The sequence below is a fragment of the Nerophis lumbriciformis genome, linkage group LG06 (assembly GCF_033978685.3).
Source record: "Nerophis lumbriciformis linkage group LG06, RoL_Nlum_v2.1, whole genome shotgun sequence".
Taxonomy (NCBI): Eukaryota; Metazoa; Chordata; class Actinopteri; order Syngnathiformes; family Syngnathidae; genus Nerophis; species Nerophis lumbriciformis.
In genome coordinates, this window is record NC_084553.2 from 42,395,405 (window position 1) to 42,412,603 (window position 17,199).

At 40.3% G+C, this 17,199-nt stretch overlaps 1 protein-coding gene across 3 annotated transcripts in view; it reads left to right on the forward strand.

The window, feature by feature from the left end:
• The window catches only part of mdga1 (MAM domain containing glycosylphosphatidylinositol anchor 1), a 535,716-nt gene that overhangs the window by 391,711 nt on the left and 126,806 nt on the right, over nucleotides 1-17,199 (forward strand). For all 3 annotated transcript variants that reach the window (XM_061964377.2, XM_061964378.2, XM_061964380.2), the window contains exons 7-9: nucleotides 6,606-6,875; nucleotides 12,724-13,053; nucleotides 14,954-15,253. In XM_061964377.2, coding sequence (XP_061820361.2) covers nucleotides 6,606-6,875; nucleotides 12,724-13,053; nucleotides 14,954-15,253 — 900 coding nt within the window. The remainder of the gene's footprint in view (nucleotides 1-6,605; nucleotides 6,876-12,723; nucleotides 13,054-14,953; nucleotides 15,254-17,199) is intronic.

Here is a 17,199-nt window from a genome sequence, read left to right on the forward strand (position 1 = left end):
TTTATTAAATGCCTAACAGTAAATATAGTAAGTTTAAAAATTAAACGTAAGTTAATGGTAAGACAATTTATATTCAGTCATACCTCATTTATCATGGTTAATTGGTAGTGCACAAAAAAGTTCCGCAAAGTAGGAAAAATATTGAGTTGTTTTGCAAAAACTTGGTTATCAGTCACAGCTACGATCATTAGCTTGGTTGTTAGCATTTTGTTTTGTTGGCGATGCGTGTCCTGCGTTGTTATTGCACATCGCTCAAGCCAAAGCTGTGTCATTGATGTCAAAGATGAAGTGCATTTTGAAAATAGAGAGTTCATCTGCCGGACATGTCAGTTAGTCTGAAGTGCTGCGCCAAATGTCTGATGCTTTGTCTCGATTTCGTATTTTGACAACGCTCGTGTCATCGCAAGTCTCACCAATGTCAAGACGTGTTATTGATGAGGCAGGAGTTGAAGATAATCATCAACAAGTTGCTCTGCCAAAGGTTAACTTGAGATTGTCGTGGTGAAGATAGAGTAAAGGCAAGATTAGCCACCCATTGTCTTCACCCTTAAAGGGGACCTATGATGCAAAATCACATTTTCGTACCTAATTGTACCTGTTTTTTGTGTATTTGGTATCTGCATAAGTTGCGAAAATTTGAAGTCAATGATATTTATAAAACAATCTTGCCTTCCTTCATACTCCCTCTAAACGAGCCTTTTGGACTTTGCACAACATGTGACGTCAGGGGATATCTCCATATATGGTCGAGATTTACCCGAAGAGCTTTGCATGAGTCCGCCGATGAAGTCAATAATCTCCTTCTTCTTCTTCGCCATTTGGCACATAATCGCGTTTGATGAGCTGAAGACGGACTACAAGAACCCCATAGATCAGTGCAACACTTTAAATCCGCTGGTGCTCCCAGAGTATCTCATCCACTTTACAAAAAACATTTTGGAAATTATAAATGTCACAATCAAAGAAAATATAGCAATTTCTTAAAACATGCACATGCATCATTTGCTGTTACCATTTGTAATTCAAAGTAGCGTAACGTTCAAACTTATATCTGTCAGTAGACACCATATGGAAGCGCTAAAAACTACAACTACAAGTGGAGGCATGTAAAAAAGTCAGAACGGCGCATCCTGAAGAAACGGTCAGATAGCGGCTTGAAGATGGTCTGTGAAACATAATCTATGCAACATTTTGACCAAAGAACCACCATTACACAATATGTACACCACAAGGAAGTGTTTTAAATGTAGAAAAGAAAAAAAAAATATGACCCATTTTTACGGAAAGGGAAGTCCTGCTCGATGGCGTGGCTCAAACGGTAGAGCAGCCATACTCCAACTTGATGGTCCCTGGTTCGAATCCAGTTTACGCCATCCTCGTCACGGCCATTGTGTCCTTGGGCCAGACACTTTTGATCCCCCTTGCTCCTGATGGGTCGTGGTTAGCCCCTTGCATGGCAGCTTCCGCCATCAGTGTGTGAATGTGTGTGTGAATGGATGAATGTGACTTATTATGTAAAGTACTTTGAGTATTGCGCACGTATGGTAAAGCTCTATACAAACACAGACAATTTACCAATTTATCAATTGCCACAACCAAAATGATTCCCGAGCGTGGCCACCGCTGCTGCTCACTGCTCCCCTCACCTCCCAGGGGGTGGAACAAGGGGATGGGTCAAATGCAGAGGGTAATTTCACCACACCTAGTGTGTGTGTGACTATCAGTGGTACTCTAACTTGAACTTTTAACATGTCAGAGAATAATTTGGGTCCCAAATCAACCTTAAGAAAGTCAATGACTTCACTATAAAAGTGGGTGACATTGTTATCACCAGGAAAGATGAGGTCACCTACCTAGGTTCCATTCCAGAGGCTAATCTTTCCTGTGATAAAATGGCAAACAAGGTAATCAAAAAGGTCAACCAACGATTGAGATTTCTCTATTGAATCTCCTCTCTGGTCAACAAAAGCACCATGAGGATTCTAGCGGGAACTCTCGTTCAACCCTTTTTCGATTACGCATGCACCTCCTAGTACCCCAGCACCTCCAAAACCCTCAAATCTAGACTCCAAACATCCCAGAACAAGCTAGTCAGATTACTTCTAGACCTCCACCCCAGATCCCACCTCACTCCTACCCACTTCTCCAAAGTGGGCTGGGCTCAGGGTGGAGGACAGAGTAAAACAACTTGCACTGAGCCTAGTCTATAAAATCCGCTACACCTACCTGATACCGAAGTACATGTCAATCAATCAATCAATCAATCAATCAATCTTTATTTATATAGCCCTAAATCACAAGTGTCTCAAAGGGCTGCACAAGCCACAACGACATCCTCGGTACAAAGCCCACATACGGGCAAGGAAAACTCACCCCAGTGGGACGTCGATGTGAATGACTATGAGAAACCTTGGAGAGGACCGCATATGTGGGTAACCCCCCCCCCTCTAGGGGAGACCGAAAGCAATGGATGTCGAGTGGGTCTGACATAATATTGTGAGAGTCCAGTACATAGTGGATCCAACATAATAGTAAGAGTCCAGTCCATAGTGGGGTCAGCAGGAAACCATCCCGAGCGGAGACGGGTCAGCAGCGTAGAGATGTTCCCAGCCGATGCACAGGCGAGCGGTCCACCCCGGGTCCCGACTCTGGACAGCCAGCACTTCATCCATGGCCACCGGACCTGTGCCCCCCCCCCTCAAGGAAAAGGGGAGCAGAGGAGAAAAGAAAAGAAACGGCAGATCAACTGGTCTAACAGGGGGGCTATTTAAAGGCTAGAGTATACAAATGAGTTTTAAGATGGGACTTAAATGCTTCTACTGAGGTAGCATCTCTAATTGTTACCGGGAGGGCATTCCATAGTACTGGAGCCCGAATAGAAAACGCTCTATAGCCCGCAGACTTTTTTTGGGCTCTGGGAATCACTAATAAGCCGGAGTTCTTTGAACGCAGATTTCTTGCCGGGACATATGGTACAATGCAATCGAAAAGATAGGACGGAGCTAGACCGTGTAGTATTTTATACGTAAGTAGTAAAACCTTAAAGTCACATCTTAAGTGCACAGGAAGCCAGTGCAGGTGAGCCAGTATAGGCGTAATATGATCAAACTTTCTTGTTCTTGTCAAAAGTCTAGCAGCCGCATTTTGTACCAACTGTAATTTTTTAATGCTAGACATAGGGAGACCCGAAAATAATACGTTACAGTAGTCGAGACGAGACGTAACGAACGCATGAATAATGATCTCAGCGTCGCTAGTGGATAAAATAGAACGAATTTTAGCGATATTACGTAGATGGAAGAAGGCCGTTTTAGTAACACTCTTAATGTGTGATTCAAACGAGAGAGTTGGGTCGAAGATATTACCCAGATTCTTTACTGATTCGCCTTGTGTAATTGTTTGGTTGTCAAATGTTAAGGTGGTATTATTAAATAAATGTCGGTGTTTAGCAGGACCGATAATCAGCATTTACGTTTTCTTGGCGTTGAGTTGCAAGAAGTTAGCGGACATCCATTGTTTAATTTCATTAAGACACGCCTCCAGCTGACTACAATCCGGCGTGTTGGTCAGCTTTAGGGGCATGTAGAGTTGGGTGTCATCAGCATAACAATGAAAGCTAACACCGTATTTGCGTATGATGTCGCCTAGCGGCAGCATGTAAATACTAAAGAGTGCAGGGCCAAGAACCGAACCCTGAGGAACTCCGCACGTTACCTTAACATAGTCAGAGGTCACATTATTATGGGAGACGCATTGCATCCTGTCAGTAAGATAAGAGTTAAACCACGACAAAGCTAAGTCTGACATACCAATACGTGTTTTGATACGCTCTAATAAAATATTATGATCGACGGTATCGAAAGCAGCGCTAAGATCAAGAAGCAGCAACATAGATGACGCATCAGAATCCATCGTTAGCAGTAGATCATTAGTCATTTTTGCGAGGGCTGTCTCCGTAGAGTGATTTGCCCTGAAACCGGATTGAAAAGGTTCACAGAGATTGTTAGAAACTAAGTGTTCATTTAGCTGCTGTGCGACAATTTTTTCGAGGATTTTCGAAATAAAGGGAAGGTGGGACACCGGTCGGTAGTTTACCATGAGGTCAGGATCGAGGTTAGGTCTTTTGAGCAGAGGATGAATAACCGCTTTCTTGAATGCTAGGGGAACAGTGCCAGAGGAAAGTGATAAGTTTATAATATTTAGCACTGATGGACCTAATAATACAAAAAGCTCCTTGATAAGTTTCCCAGGAAGTGGGTCAAGTAAACATGTTGTTTGTTTTATCCCACTTACACGCTGTAATAGTTCCTCTAATGTTATTTCATCAAAAAGAGAGAGACTATTTTGTATTGCAGTATCCGTCGTAGATACAGTTGTATCTGTGTTCATAGAACCCAGTTGTAGCTGGGATGCGTTGTCTTTAATCTCCTTTCTAATGAGTTCAATTTTCTTATTAAAGAAATTCATAAAGTCATCTGCCGAGTGGGTGGAGCTATTGGGAGGAGTCCCTTGTTGGGTTAGCGATGCTACTGTACTAAACAAAAATTTAGGGTCGTTTTTGTTGAGGCGGATGAGATTTGAGTAATATTTAGCTTTAGCTAAGGTAAGCATGCGTTTATACGATATTAAACTATCACTCCATGCTTGATGGAAAACCTCAAGCTTGGTCGCGCGCCATTTGCGTTCCAACTTTCTACATGATAATTTATGAGCTCTGGTTTCCTCTGTAAACCATAGGGTGCGCCTTTTAGGGGCCCTTTTTTGTTTTAGCGGTGCTATACTATCAATGGTTTTGCGCAGGGCATTGTCAAAGTTGTTAGTGAGGTTATCAATAGAGCCGACATAATTTGGGAATGGTGCCATTACCGAAGGCAGTAGGTCAGCAAGAGTCATCGTTGTGGCGGCATTAATGTTGCGACTGCTATAGCAGTTATTTTTATTATTAGTTTGTTGACAATGAGTCAGAACTTTGAATTTTATAAGGTAATGATCGGACATTACTTTAGTATACGGGAGTACCATAACTTTGGAGGTGGTGACACCCCTGACCAGCACTAGATCTATCGTATTGCCGTTGCGATGCGTAGGTTCATTTATTATTTATTTATTATGTCAAACTACTTCCTTAACGTAAATGACCGCCATAACCACAACACCAAGGGGAGCTCCACTAACCACGTTAAACCCAGATTCCGATCTAACAAAGGTCTTAACTCATTCTCTTTCTATGCCACATCAATGTGGAATGCGCTCCCAACAGGTGTAAAAGAAAGTGCATCTCTATCCTCCTTCAAAGCCGCACTAAAAGTACACCTCCAGACAACTTCAACCCTAAACTAACACCCTCCACGGATTGTTAATAATCAAATGTAAATAATCAAATGTAGATACTTTTTCTTATGCTTTCTGATCTCTCTCTCTCGCTCTCTCTCTTTATGTCCACTACTTGCTGTACATATGTACCAAGTCAGACCTACACTGTTTCAATGTCCATTTCTCTGATGATACAATTGTTGATGACTGAAGTGATGATAACAACCAAGCCTAACAACCCCCCCCCCCCCCCCCCCCCTCCACACCCACACCCCGGATTGTAAATATTGTAAATAATGTAAATAATTCAATGTATATACTCTAATGATGATTATCTTGTGTTATGACTGTATTATGATGATAGTATATATCTGTATCATGAATCCCCGACTTAAAAAAGTTGAAAAACTTATTCGGGTGTTACCATTTAGTGGTCAATTGTATGGAATATGTACTTCACTGTGCAATCTACAAATAAAAGTCTCAATCAATCAATCGATCAATCAAAGAAGATTACTGCACTGTCTGTAATACTGTACATACATGAAACTTAATGTGACACTTAATTTAGGACAAAAACAGGTAGAATATGCTTAATTTTTATTTTTATTTTTTTTAAGTTCATTTTTTAAAATCTGCGATAGAGAGAAGCCACAATTATGCCCTACATTTTTAACTGTTGTTAAAAGTTGAACATTACATTTAGGCTATGTCATGTTCTTTTTCTTTTCACACCCTCATAAATTAAATATAGGTTTGATTAAACTGTATAAGCGTGTAGGAAATGGATGGATGGATGGATGGAATTTTATAAAATAGTTTCACAGGAATACAACAAATAAAAAACACGACAAAAAAAATTGCTACGTCAAAAAAATCAATTTAATCAACCAATCAATTAAAGTTGACTTAAAAAGCCCTTCATGTCTCAGAGAGCTGCACAAACCACAACAACGTCTTCGGCTCTAAACCCATATTAGGGCAAGAAAAATCTCAACCCAATTCATACTGGAAATCATTGACATTTGCATCTTCCCTGTTGATCAAGCATAGTCCAAAGTGAATAATGGCTGATACTAACTTACACATGATGGATTGGGGATGAGGTTTCTTGTAGTGTTAAGATGATTCCTCCACTGCAACCATAATGCAACCCCATTGGGAAACATTCACAATGAAGGTTCACAGGTAACATTGAGATTTTTAGTGTCTGCGGGTTTCATCATAAAATCATCTGCTTCAGTTGCAAAGCAAAGAAATTGCATGTCCTAATGTTGCATCTATTTTTCCAGCTCCTCCAATGGTACGGCTGTCCGTCGACGACACGGTGGTGGTGGATCCCGGACAGGACGTGATCATCACCTGTGAGGTGACAGCAGGGTTCCCCCGTCCTAACGTGATGTGGGCACGGTACCCGGGACTCCTTCCCCTCAACGCCCAAGTCCGGGGAGCCTCACTTATACTGCGGGCCGTCACGCCGATGGACGCTGGCTTCTACAACTGCACGGCAGTCAACAATGTGGGCAACCCTGCTCGCAAGAACGTCAACGTTGTTGTCAGGAGTAAGTGTTGTATAAAGTTTCTAATACTTCCCAGCAAGCACAAGACATTGATACAACGTTGATTACACATACATGTCCTTAAAACTGACTTTGAAACAACATTTGAAAATAGCTGTATTTGTAAATTAAGACAGCGTTGATGTCTAACGTTGGATCCTAATTGTTGGTTGGGAAATGACCACATTTCAATGGTCAAATCAAGGTCACAACCTGACATTGATTAAACTTCATCAAAAGGCATGTTGTTCCAACGTTAAGGATGAGTTGCTCAACGTTAGGACCTAATTAAAAAAAATCTCAACGTCGTTTTAATGTCTTGTACCTGCTAAGTTGTACATTGCAGTTCAGGGTCAGTGGTGTGACATGAAGTCTGGACTAATCACCCGTCAATCAATAACACGGCACGTGTTGACAAACCATGATCCACTACAAAATACCACTGGTATTTGTTATTGAAGAAGAAAAATGTCATAGAAAAAGCCAGTCTTTTCAATATTATTGAGACGCAGACTGAATCTTACGAAAATGAAAACATGTTTGTGGAGAGAGAGTGTGATCAGCGCGCTTGCAGAAGCAAAGGTCACCGCCTCTGTCCATGGTGCTGAAGACAGAGCACCATCAGGCGGGGCGTGGCATGTGCTGACGGCGAGACACAGCTGGCAGGTGATTAGATTTCACAGGTGGTTCATGTTAATCTAATCATCTGAGTAAGCGACCGGGAGCAGAGGGGGAGAGAGGTATGGACGTGGCTGAAAAGGAAACAGTTGATAAAACATATGAGAATTAAAACTTTGTTAAAACCTGCAAGCTTGGATCCTGTGAAGTGTCTGTCAGTGGGACCGCTAGGAAGCGACTTCCACAATGTTTTCCATAGGAAATAACGTAAATCAAATGGATCCATTCCTGACACCCAAGAATATTAAAGTACCAGTACCATAGAAAATAAGTTGTTTAAGAAACATAGATCCTAGTACTGGCATGTTTTCAGCAACGCTAAACATTTCTTGTTTGCAAACTGAGCTTTGTCTGTGGTCAGCTAATTTAAACGATTTGTGACAAGAACGGCAGACACATTTCTCAGACCAACGAGAAATTTGTATTCAATATAATCAATAATTGTCAAAAATATAGACAATTACAAAGCAAATGTTCTGTTGAACCACTAATGTTAACATAAGCTAGAGTTTTTGTTAAATTTTTTTGTTTGAAAAATATAACTTTGAGCAAGTTGCAAACATCCCCTAAAAAACACAGTTTGTCTCTCTGATGAGCATATTAGCAGTGCTACGCTCAGAGTCGGCCACACGCTCTGGTGTTTTGTGAAATATGTATTTATTTAAACCAGGGAAGTCCAACTTGCGGCCCGCGGGCCTGATCCGGTTCAATCCGACCCGCGAGATGAGTTTGCTAAGTGTAAAATTGAGCTTCATTTTTAAATTAAAGAAACTGCTATTCTAAAAGTGACCATTGGATGTCAAAATAGAAATTCTGTCAGGCGAGCAAATAGTTTATATTGGGGCAAGCAAGTATACCAAGCAAGTAAAACGGGGCTGTGACTCCGCCCCCTCCACCCAATGTAAAACAAACAGGAATAAAATAAACAATTGGTAACCCCACTTAAAATGTTGCACTATACATTGGTATAGTTCTGTGAAAATGATTTTCTTCCGTGCAAATTTAGAAGTCAACAATGGAAATGACAAATGAGGTAGTTGATACATAGAATCATTTTTATTTATGCTTCATTTTGTTTTTGTTCAATCCTAGATGGGCTGTGACTTGACATTTAATTAGTTTGTAGATACACTGAGATTAAGTCTAATTGCATTGTGCTCCTAATGGTGTTTTTGAAACTGCACCAGTTTTTTTCCTCAGAATGTTTTACTAACTTGAAGTGTTTTGTCAAGAGGATTATTTGTGATGTTTACATTTTCAGAATGTCCTTGTTTTATTTTGGGCCAAAGTAAAACAAAGAAAGCAATCTGAAGTTGTCGGAGTTGTATTTTAAAGTAATTATGCCATGATTTTACCCGTCCGGCCCACGTGGGAATAGATTTTCCTCCATGCGGCCCCTGAGCTAAAACTAGTTTGACACCCCTGCTTTAAATCAATGAATATCATCCACATCCTCTCAGGACCGTTCTTCACACTCACAAAGTTATGTCGATCTCTCGCTATGGGGCCAATGCTAGCAAGTAAGACGGGCGGATCTTACAAGGTCCACTATGACATTTGCTACACCAACTAATAACGGGGATGCATGTAAATCAAATTTTGGTAACACTTATTTAACTTAACATTAATTAGTTGCTTATTAAAGTAACAAAGACTTAATTAAGGAGTTATTTGGACACTAGGGGAACATATAAGGGTTAGGGTTAGGGTTACAAATAAGCAATTATTCTGAGGTTATTGAGGGAAGACTCTTAGTTAATGGCTTACTGGTTGTATAATAAGGCCATGCAGAATAAGGCATTAATAAGTACTTAATAATGACTAATTAAGAGCCAATATGTTACTAATTTGCATGTTAATAAGCAACTAATTAATGGTGAATGTGTTCCCCATACTAAATTTTTGCTCACAACTTAAAGCATAACAATTAACCGAGAGAGCTATTATCTCAAAAATACTTAAGTTGATGTACCCCTGTATATATATTTCATAACCAAAAATCCAAATTAGACCCCGGGTGGAAAATGTCTGTAACAGAGTGTTTGTGACCATCTTGTTTTGAGCTGTTAAAAAGCCTAATGTTAGTAAACAAACATTTGCATAAATCAAACCAATTATACTGTTATGTTTACAGGGGGAGTGTAGACGGCACAGACCACAAGGGGGCGTAGTATTTAACACTATGATGTATTATATATATAATGACAATATATATATAATAATCAAACAAAAATAATACATTCTAAACAAGGGTATGGAGTCTGACAAAATCCAAGAGAGTGTATGGTGTGTGACTATGTGTAAGAATTACCTGTTGAGTGTTACCGTGAGTGTTGAACGAGAGGCGGAAGATCAGGAGGGACAAGGCAGAGCTTGGAAGTCCGTGAGCCGCCAGGACGTCGGGGGCTATAGCCTGGGTGAAGAAGGTCCGTGTCCAAGCGGGGGTCGAGGATCGAGGAGGCAGTCCGGGAAGCAGAGAAACAAGAACTGGCGAAACACACAGCTTGTCGACGCGGGAACGAAGGCAGACTGCTGGGGAGGACAAGGAAGACACGGGACCAAATCAAACACGACGGGAGAGAAAACACAGAGAGCAAGAGTGAGCATAGAGCAGGATTAGTCGGCTTACGGTACACAAACGGATGGTTACGTTCTGTCCCGGAACGCAGGTCTGCACTTGCTAAAGAAGCCCAGGAAGATCATCACCGACAGGTGCGAGGGATTGCAGATTGACTGCAGCTGCCGGCTGCAGTGGGAGTGACGCGCGCAGGTGCGCTCTTGGAGGCGCAATCAACAGAGCGCACAGATGAGTGCGAATTAGCATGCGCCCGGGCCGTGACATATACAGTCCCAAGTTGGGTGACCATTTTTATTAGGTACACTTATTAGAGATAGAAGAATGTTTATTTGCGATTGATAATGATCAATTATGGCTTAATTATGGACAAAATGCGATTAATCGCAATTGAATATTTCAACCGTTGGACAACCCTACTTTCCCACAATAGGACAAGTGAAGTGACAGGTGGCTCCTGCCTTTGTCACAACTGTGATAATGAATCTGGGTTGACAATTCGAAAAGGTCTAGCAGTATAGGCCTCTCTCATTGGCTCATGTATCGTTCTCACAGGCAGCTGAGCCCTCATTAAAGGGAAGTGATGAAAATCATGCCACAATAGAAGGGTTAAATATCTTTTTCAAATTAACCCGTCGCTGATACCTTCCATCGCTTCTCCCCTGCAGCTTTAATCATCTTTATTCACTCCAATTAGTGAGAGCGGAGTGGAAGCAATTAGCCAGAGTCTGGCCTGTTTCTAACGATGTAGACAATGCATGCAGAATAGCTTTTTCCTGTAAACCTAATGGGCCTGAACGCATCGCCGCACCGGCACAGGTGACAAGGCAGCAAATGAGACACATTAGGTGTGTGTGTGTGTGTGTGTGTGTGTGTGCAGGCAGAAAGTACAGTATGAATTAGTGTACACTCACATTCGCAGCATTCATGCAAATTAGACTCAGCATTGTCTCCCCAGTTAGCGGTGCATGTTAGCGTTAAACATATGGTCAGCGCATCATGACATGACTCCACCCGATGTTGAAATCAAGCTAGTCTAAACTGCTCACTGCCTTTCTCTTCCTTCAGGGCTTGGAAACGGAGCTGTTTTGTATTCTGCGCAGAAATATTTTGTGGGGGAAGTGCAGCTTTTGAAAGTGAAAATTAAATGTGACACTGCGAGAGTTACTCTTTGTCCTTGATTTTATTCCTCTCTCTTGCTTTTATTCAGTACGAGGCTCCCTTTTATGTCACACATTTTCACTTTTTTTCTTCTTCTCTCACTCTGTCTTCTTTCATATTTTTTCCCCTTTGTCGCTTTGAGTCAGTTTGCATCATCCTTATGCCTTAAAGCTTTTATCTCACATTCTTATCCTTCCCTAAAACCTTTCCCTTTTTTGTACGACTTATGCTTTCTTATTAAATCCCTGAGCCACACCAACAGAATAACATTATTGATTGATAGGGGTGTTTTTTAAATAATTGTATTATTTTAATGTATTATAATTTTGTAATGTATTATTATACAACACCTAAACTCATAAGGCCCTATTCAAGGTACTATGCTGAACTGAATTGGGTTTTATGTTCCTAATAAATGTATGGTTTATTACTGTTTTTTAGTGATTTCAGTATACGTTTTAAATATTTCATGTTTAGATTAAAACTTTTTAAAAATAACTTATGTATGTGTTATTACCATGTATTATATATATATATATATATATATATATATATATATATATATATTATTACCATGTATTATATATATATATATATATATATATATATATATATATATAATTACCATGTATTATATATATATATATATATATATATATATATATATATATTATTACCATGTATTATATATATATATATATATATATATATATATATATATATATATACTTACCATGTATTATATATATATATATATATATATATACATATATATATATATATATATATATATATATATATATATATATATATGTGTGTGTATATAATCGTAATAATATTGAATATATGATGGTGAGTACTGTATATTATTTGTGTTTTACTATTCCTAAATGTATTTATATGTTAATCCCCTGACCCACACCAATTATTATGATTATTTGTATAAAAAAAATAATACATTACATGCTATATATATATATGTATTAATTTTATTTTATTTTATTTTTTATTTTTTGCTTAATTGTATTTTCTATTTTAAAACGTGTAACAATACATCACATTTCATAGCCCTTTTCTCATTACCTCAAAAGTGTAAATATATTCATATTGAAAATATTTATTAATAATCTTACATATAATTGTGTATCAATCCCTGCCTTCCACACCTAAAACGGTATGTTTAATTAAATAAAACAAATGTATTAATTTTGACCTTACTTGATATTAGATATGCATTTTCATATTTTCTATATTTATTTTTAAATATTCACTATTATCATACAGAGCTTTCTGTTTCCTTTTTAGAAATTCCACACACTTCATAAAATGATGTGAGGAATGTTTGTGTAAAGTAACACTGAACAATGTATTCAACTTATGTTCAAGACTTAACCAACTCGCATTATTTGGCTCACTTCTCTTGTTGACATCCCACAGCCATGAGCAACCTGACCTTCCAAATCACCCCGGACTCCAACAAAGACAGCGAGACCATCCAAATGGGTCGTGACCTCAAGCTGTCCTGCCACGTGGACGCCACCCCTCAGGACAAGGTCAACTACACTTGGTACAAGAACGGCGCCCTGGTCTTCAACTCGGATAGCCTGATCTTGCTACGCAGTGACCCCGATATGGCGCCAGGCACCAGCAGCTTGGAGATTGTGGACATGAAATTCCGAGACTTGGCCACCTACAGCTGCGTGGCTAACTTCCCTGGCAGCAGCGTGCCAGAGCTCCGAGTGGATGTCAACATCTCCCAGAACAGTGGTGAGGTCTTTCTTTTTGCTTTCTGTTTGGTACGTCTATCAGTGTGTCACACATTTGCATGACTTTCAAACTCTCTGCTGAAGTCACACTAAAAACTCGAGTCTTCAATATGTGAAACAATACTTGTTACAATTCTATACAGTATTATACTAATACATATACACTAATTATGACTATAATTATTTTTAATAGTAGTGGTCATAGTACTGGTTGCAGTAGCAGTAGCAATATATACATTGAGTGAAACAAAAACTTGGCCATATACAGTAAATTTGACAACCCTAATATGTATACACAATTTACAAACTTAATTGGTTCTTGAACACTTCAGAAAACCACTGTCAGTAACTACAGTTTGTCTCTACATCTGTAAGTGCAAATAAAAAGGAATGCGAATGGCATTTATCAACAACACCCAGAAACGCCGCCGGCTTCGCTGGGCCCGAGCTCATCTAAGATGGACTGATGCAAAGTGGAAAAGTGTTCTGTGGTCTGACGAGTCCACATGTCAAATTGTTTTTTGGAAACTGTGGACGTCGTGTCCTCCGGACCAAAGAGGAAAAGAACCATCTGGATTGTTATTGGCGCAAAGTTGAAAAGCCAGCATCTGTGATAGTATGGGGGTGTATTAGTGCCCAAGGCGTGAGTAACTTACACATATGTGAAGGCACCATTAATGTTGAAAGGTACATACAGGTTTTGGAGCAACATATGTTGCCATCCAAGCAACGTTATCATGGTCGCCCCTGCTTGTTTCAACAAGACAATGCCAAGCCACGTGATACAACATAACATAACAATTTACCATTGGTTCTTGAACAGGGTTCGTAAATCAGAACGCTTGTATAGTCAAAACAATTTCTCCGTAAGAAACAATGTAAATATGAATAATTGGTTCCAACAGTACTTTATATCAAACAAATATTACAAGGGGGTGATGGATCAACTTTCTCCATATCAACAAGCCAAAAACAAGCTAGGACAGCAGCATGGTGCCCTCACAAACGATTTCTCCTGAACTTTAACAACCATATTGCTACACTATTACACAATTTAAAAAGTAAAAGTAGTATCGGCGAGGGAGGAGCTGACAAGTCATGAGTAGACAGAGGGGTAACAGGGGGCGGGGTAAGGGGCCATGTGTGTGCCTTAAAGGAGGCGATGCCTAATGAGAGATACCTCTTCTCTCCGCGGTGAAATAAGTCTGCTTTGGCATTTTTTTCCAGAAAAGTACGCTCTCAACACAATTAAAACTTGCTGTGGTACAAAGCCTGCTCCATCGATTCTTCCATACTTGCAGGCGCCATCAATCTTTTTTTTTGTTTTACTCTACAGAGAACTCCCTCTTTCTTTCCACACTGGCCTGTTGTGTTTTTTGGACTTGTATTGAGTTAGCCAAATGGATAAAACTTGTCAAAAGTGAAAAAATTACACAAAAGGCAAAAACGCTGAAGCGTTAATCTATCTATCTATCTATCTATCTATCTATCTATCTATCTATCTATCTATCTATCTATCTATCTATCTATCTATCTATCTATCATTTTCTTACACTATTCAGTGGCAACAAGTATGTACTTTAATGAGTGTAATCCGCTCTATGTGTAATTAACCACAATGCTAGCGCTGAGCAGCCATTGCGTTCATGGTTCCCATGTTGCATTAAAACAGTGTGATTGGTCAATAAAATCTGCCTTGTTAACGTCAGTTTCTTGCGTACCTTTTTACTCGCCATCTGTCTCAGTTTTTAAGTTTAATCGTCCGCCACCATCTGTGATTTTTATGTCACTGTCTGTGTCTTCTGACATATCCTTCCCATTGTCCTCGCCATATGTGCAAAAGTTTTAGACCGCCATGGGTTCTGCATCATGTTATTGGTCTTTTGCCTTCTCTCCCCCAGTTTCCCCACCGATGCTGGCGGTCCCTCCGGGAGGTCAGGTAGTCAATGCTCGAGAAGGCGGCAATGCAGAACTGGTGTGCTTAGTGGTCGACGGCAAACCACGTCCGCCGATCCTCTGGTCTCGCCTGGAAAAGGACCTGCTGATGCCATCAGGGAAGTCGGTGGTGGAGACGCCCGACGGACGCTTGAGGCTGAGGAATGTAAGCCGGGACATGATGGGAGCTTACCGCTGCCAGACTGCTCCTTACAACGGTCTGAACATCAAGAGGCGAGAGGCGCAGGTTCAACTCAACGTGCAGTGTGAGTGTTGATCATCATACTATCCTGTTAAATATCAAAAGTTTCACATCGCACCTGTTCTCTTAAGAGTTAACATATTGCCATAGTGTCTTTGTCCAAGTTGTCTTGGGAAAATATGATGTAGGGTGACGTGACGTCATCTCGATAAATCCAGTGACATAAAAAAATAGCTCTGATGAAAAATAAGAAAAAGATTCCAATGAGATAAGATTAACCGTACTGTGATGTAAGTGGGTTAGGGTGAGCAAACCAAGCGCCCCTATTCTACTTTACCCCGTGCCGTGCTGTAAACGTCCCCTTAGTTAACAGTATATATATACACACACATATATATATATATATATATATATATACACACACATATATATATATATATATTTATTTATTTATTTATTTTCCAGAGTGTACATCGCCTTCCGCCCGAATGCAGCTGAGATAGGCTTCTGCACCCTTTAGACAATTTAGAGTGAAAAGCAAATCTTATTTTCACTCACATACAAAACATTCGAACTTGGATTGTTTCCCTGGCTTCGAGACTCTCCCGAAGGACAGTGCGCCGAAGACACAACAAACTCCCTTCTTGTCTCTCATGGACACACACCTTGTTGTTGTTGACTTTGGACTAGCGACTAAACGACATCAAGCCCGCAGAATAGAGACACGTGGCAGGCTTACACACACACATGCATCCACAAAAATATACGCCACACACACATACCCCACGCCCCATCCAATGCCCTTGACGCAAATTCCTTAGAGGTGATGGACAGCTGGGCAGCGCCTGAAGAGCTGCAGCCTGCTACCATGGCCCCCACTCCCTCTCCTCTGTTGCTAGTCAAATCAAATCAAATCAACTTTATTTATAAAGCTAGTCTCGAGATGGATGTTGTAATATGTACATGTGCTTGTATATATAGGTTTTTTCCCACTCCAGACTGGGCCCCCTTAGGAGCCCAGTCTGGAGTGTATTTTTCTACTCATCCTCCCCCAGCGTTTACCTTTTTCCCATCTTTTACTGGGCGCTTTGTGGCGACCCATCAGCGTTCATGTTCTGTAACCCTGTACACTGTTTGTTTGTCTAATCTTGAACGGGCTGAAAACAAAGTTTCATTGTACTTGTGCAATGACAATAAAGACCTACCTACCTTACCTACCTACCCTTTGCCACCCCGAAAGGGACAAGCAGTAGAAAATGGATGGATGGATGGATGGAGAGAGAGAGAGAGAGAGAGAGAGAGAGAGAGAGAGAGAGAGAGAGAGAGAGAGAGAGAGAGAGAGAGAGAGAGAGAGAGAGAGAGAGAGAGTCCCAAGTGTTTTCTGAAGTGGTACTTGATGAGAACCACTGTTCTAGAAGTTACCCGTATCCTTTAGAATGGTGCAAATTTAAAACGGTCAGCTACTGTAAATCCAGAGCTATGAATAATTTAAAATTGTTTTCCATTGATGGGCGTTGTCTTTTTCTCATTTCTAACCAGATGATACCGACTCAACACATAAAATACTCACCTATTCTCAACATTCTCCCAGGTTATGGGTAATTTGGGGTAGAACTGTACATTTTAAAGGCCTACTGAAATGCGATTTTCTTATTTAAACGGGGATAACAGGTCCATTCTATGTGTCATACTTGATCATTTCGCGATATTGCCATATTTTTGTTGAAAGGATTTAGTAGAGAACATCGACGATAAAGTTCGCAACTTTTGGTTGCTGATAAAAAAAGCCTAGCCTGTACCGAAAGTAGCAGACGAGTAGCGTGACGTCACAGGTTGTGGAGCTCCTCACATCTGCACATTGTTTACAATCATGGCCACCAGCAGCGAGAGCGATTCGGACCGAGAAAGCGACGATTTCCCCATTAATTTGAGCGAGGACGAAAGAACCGTGGATGAGGAAAGTGAGAGTGAAGGACTAGAGGGCAGTGGAAGCGATTCAGATAGGGAAGA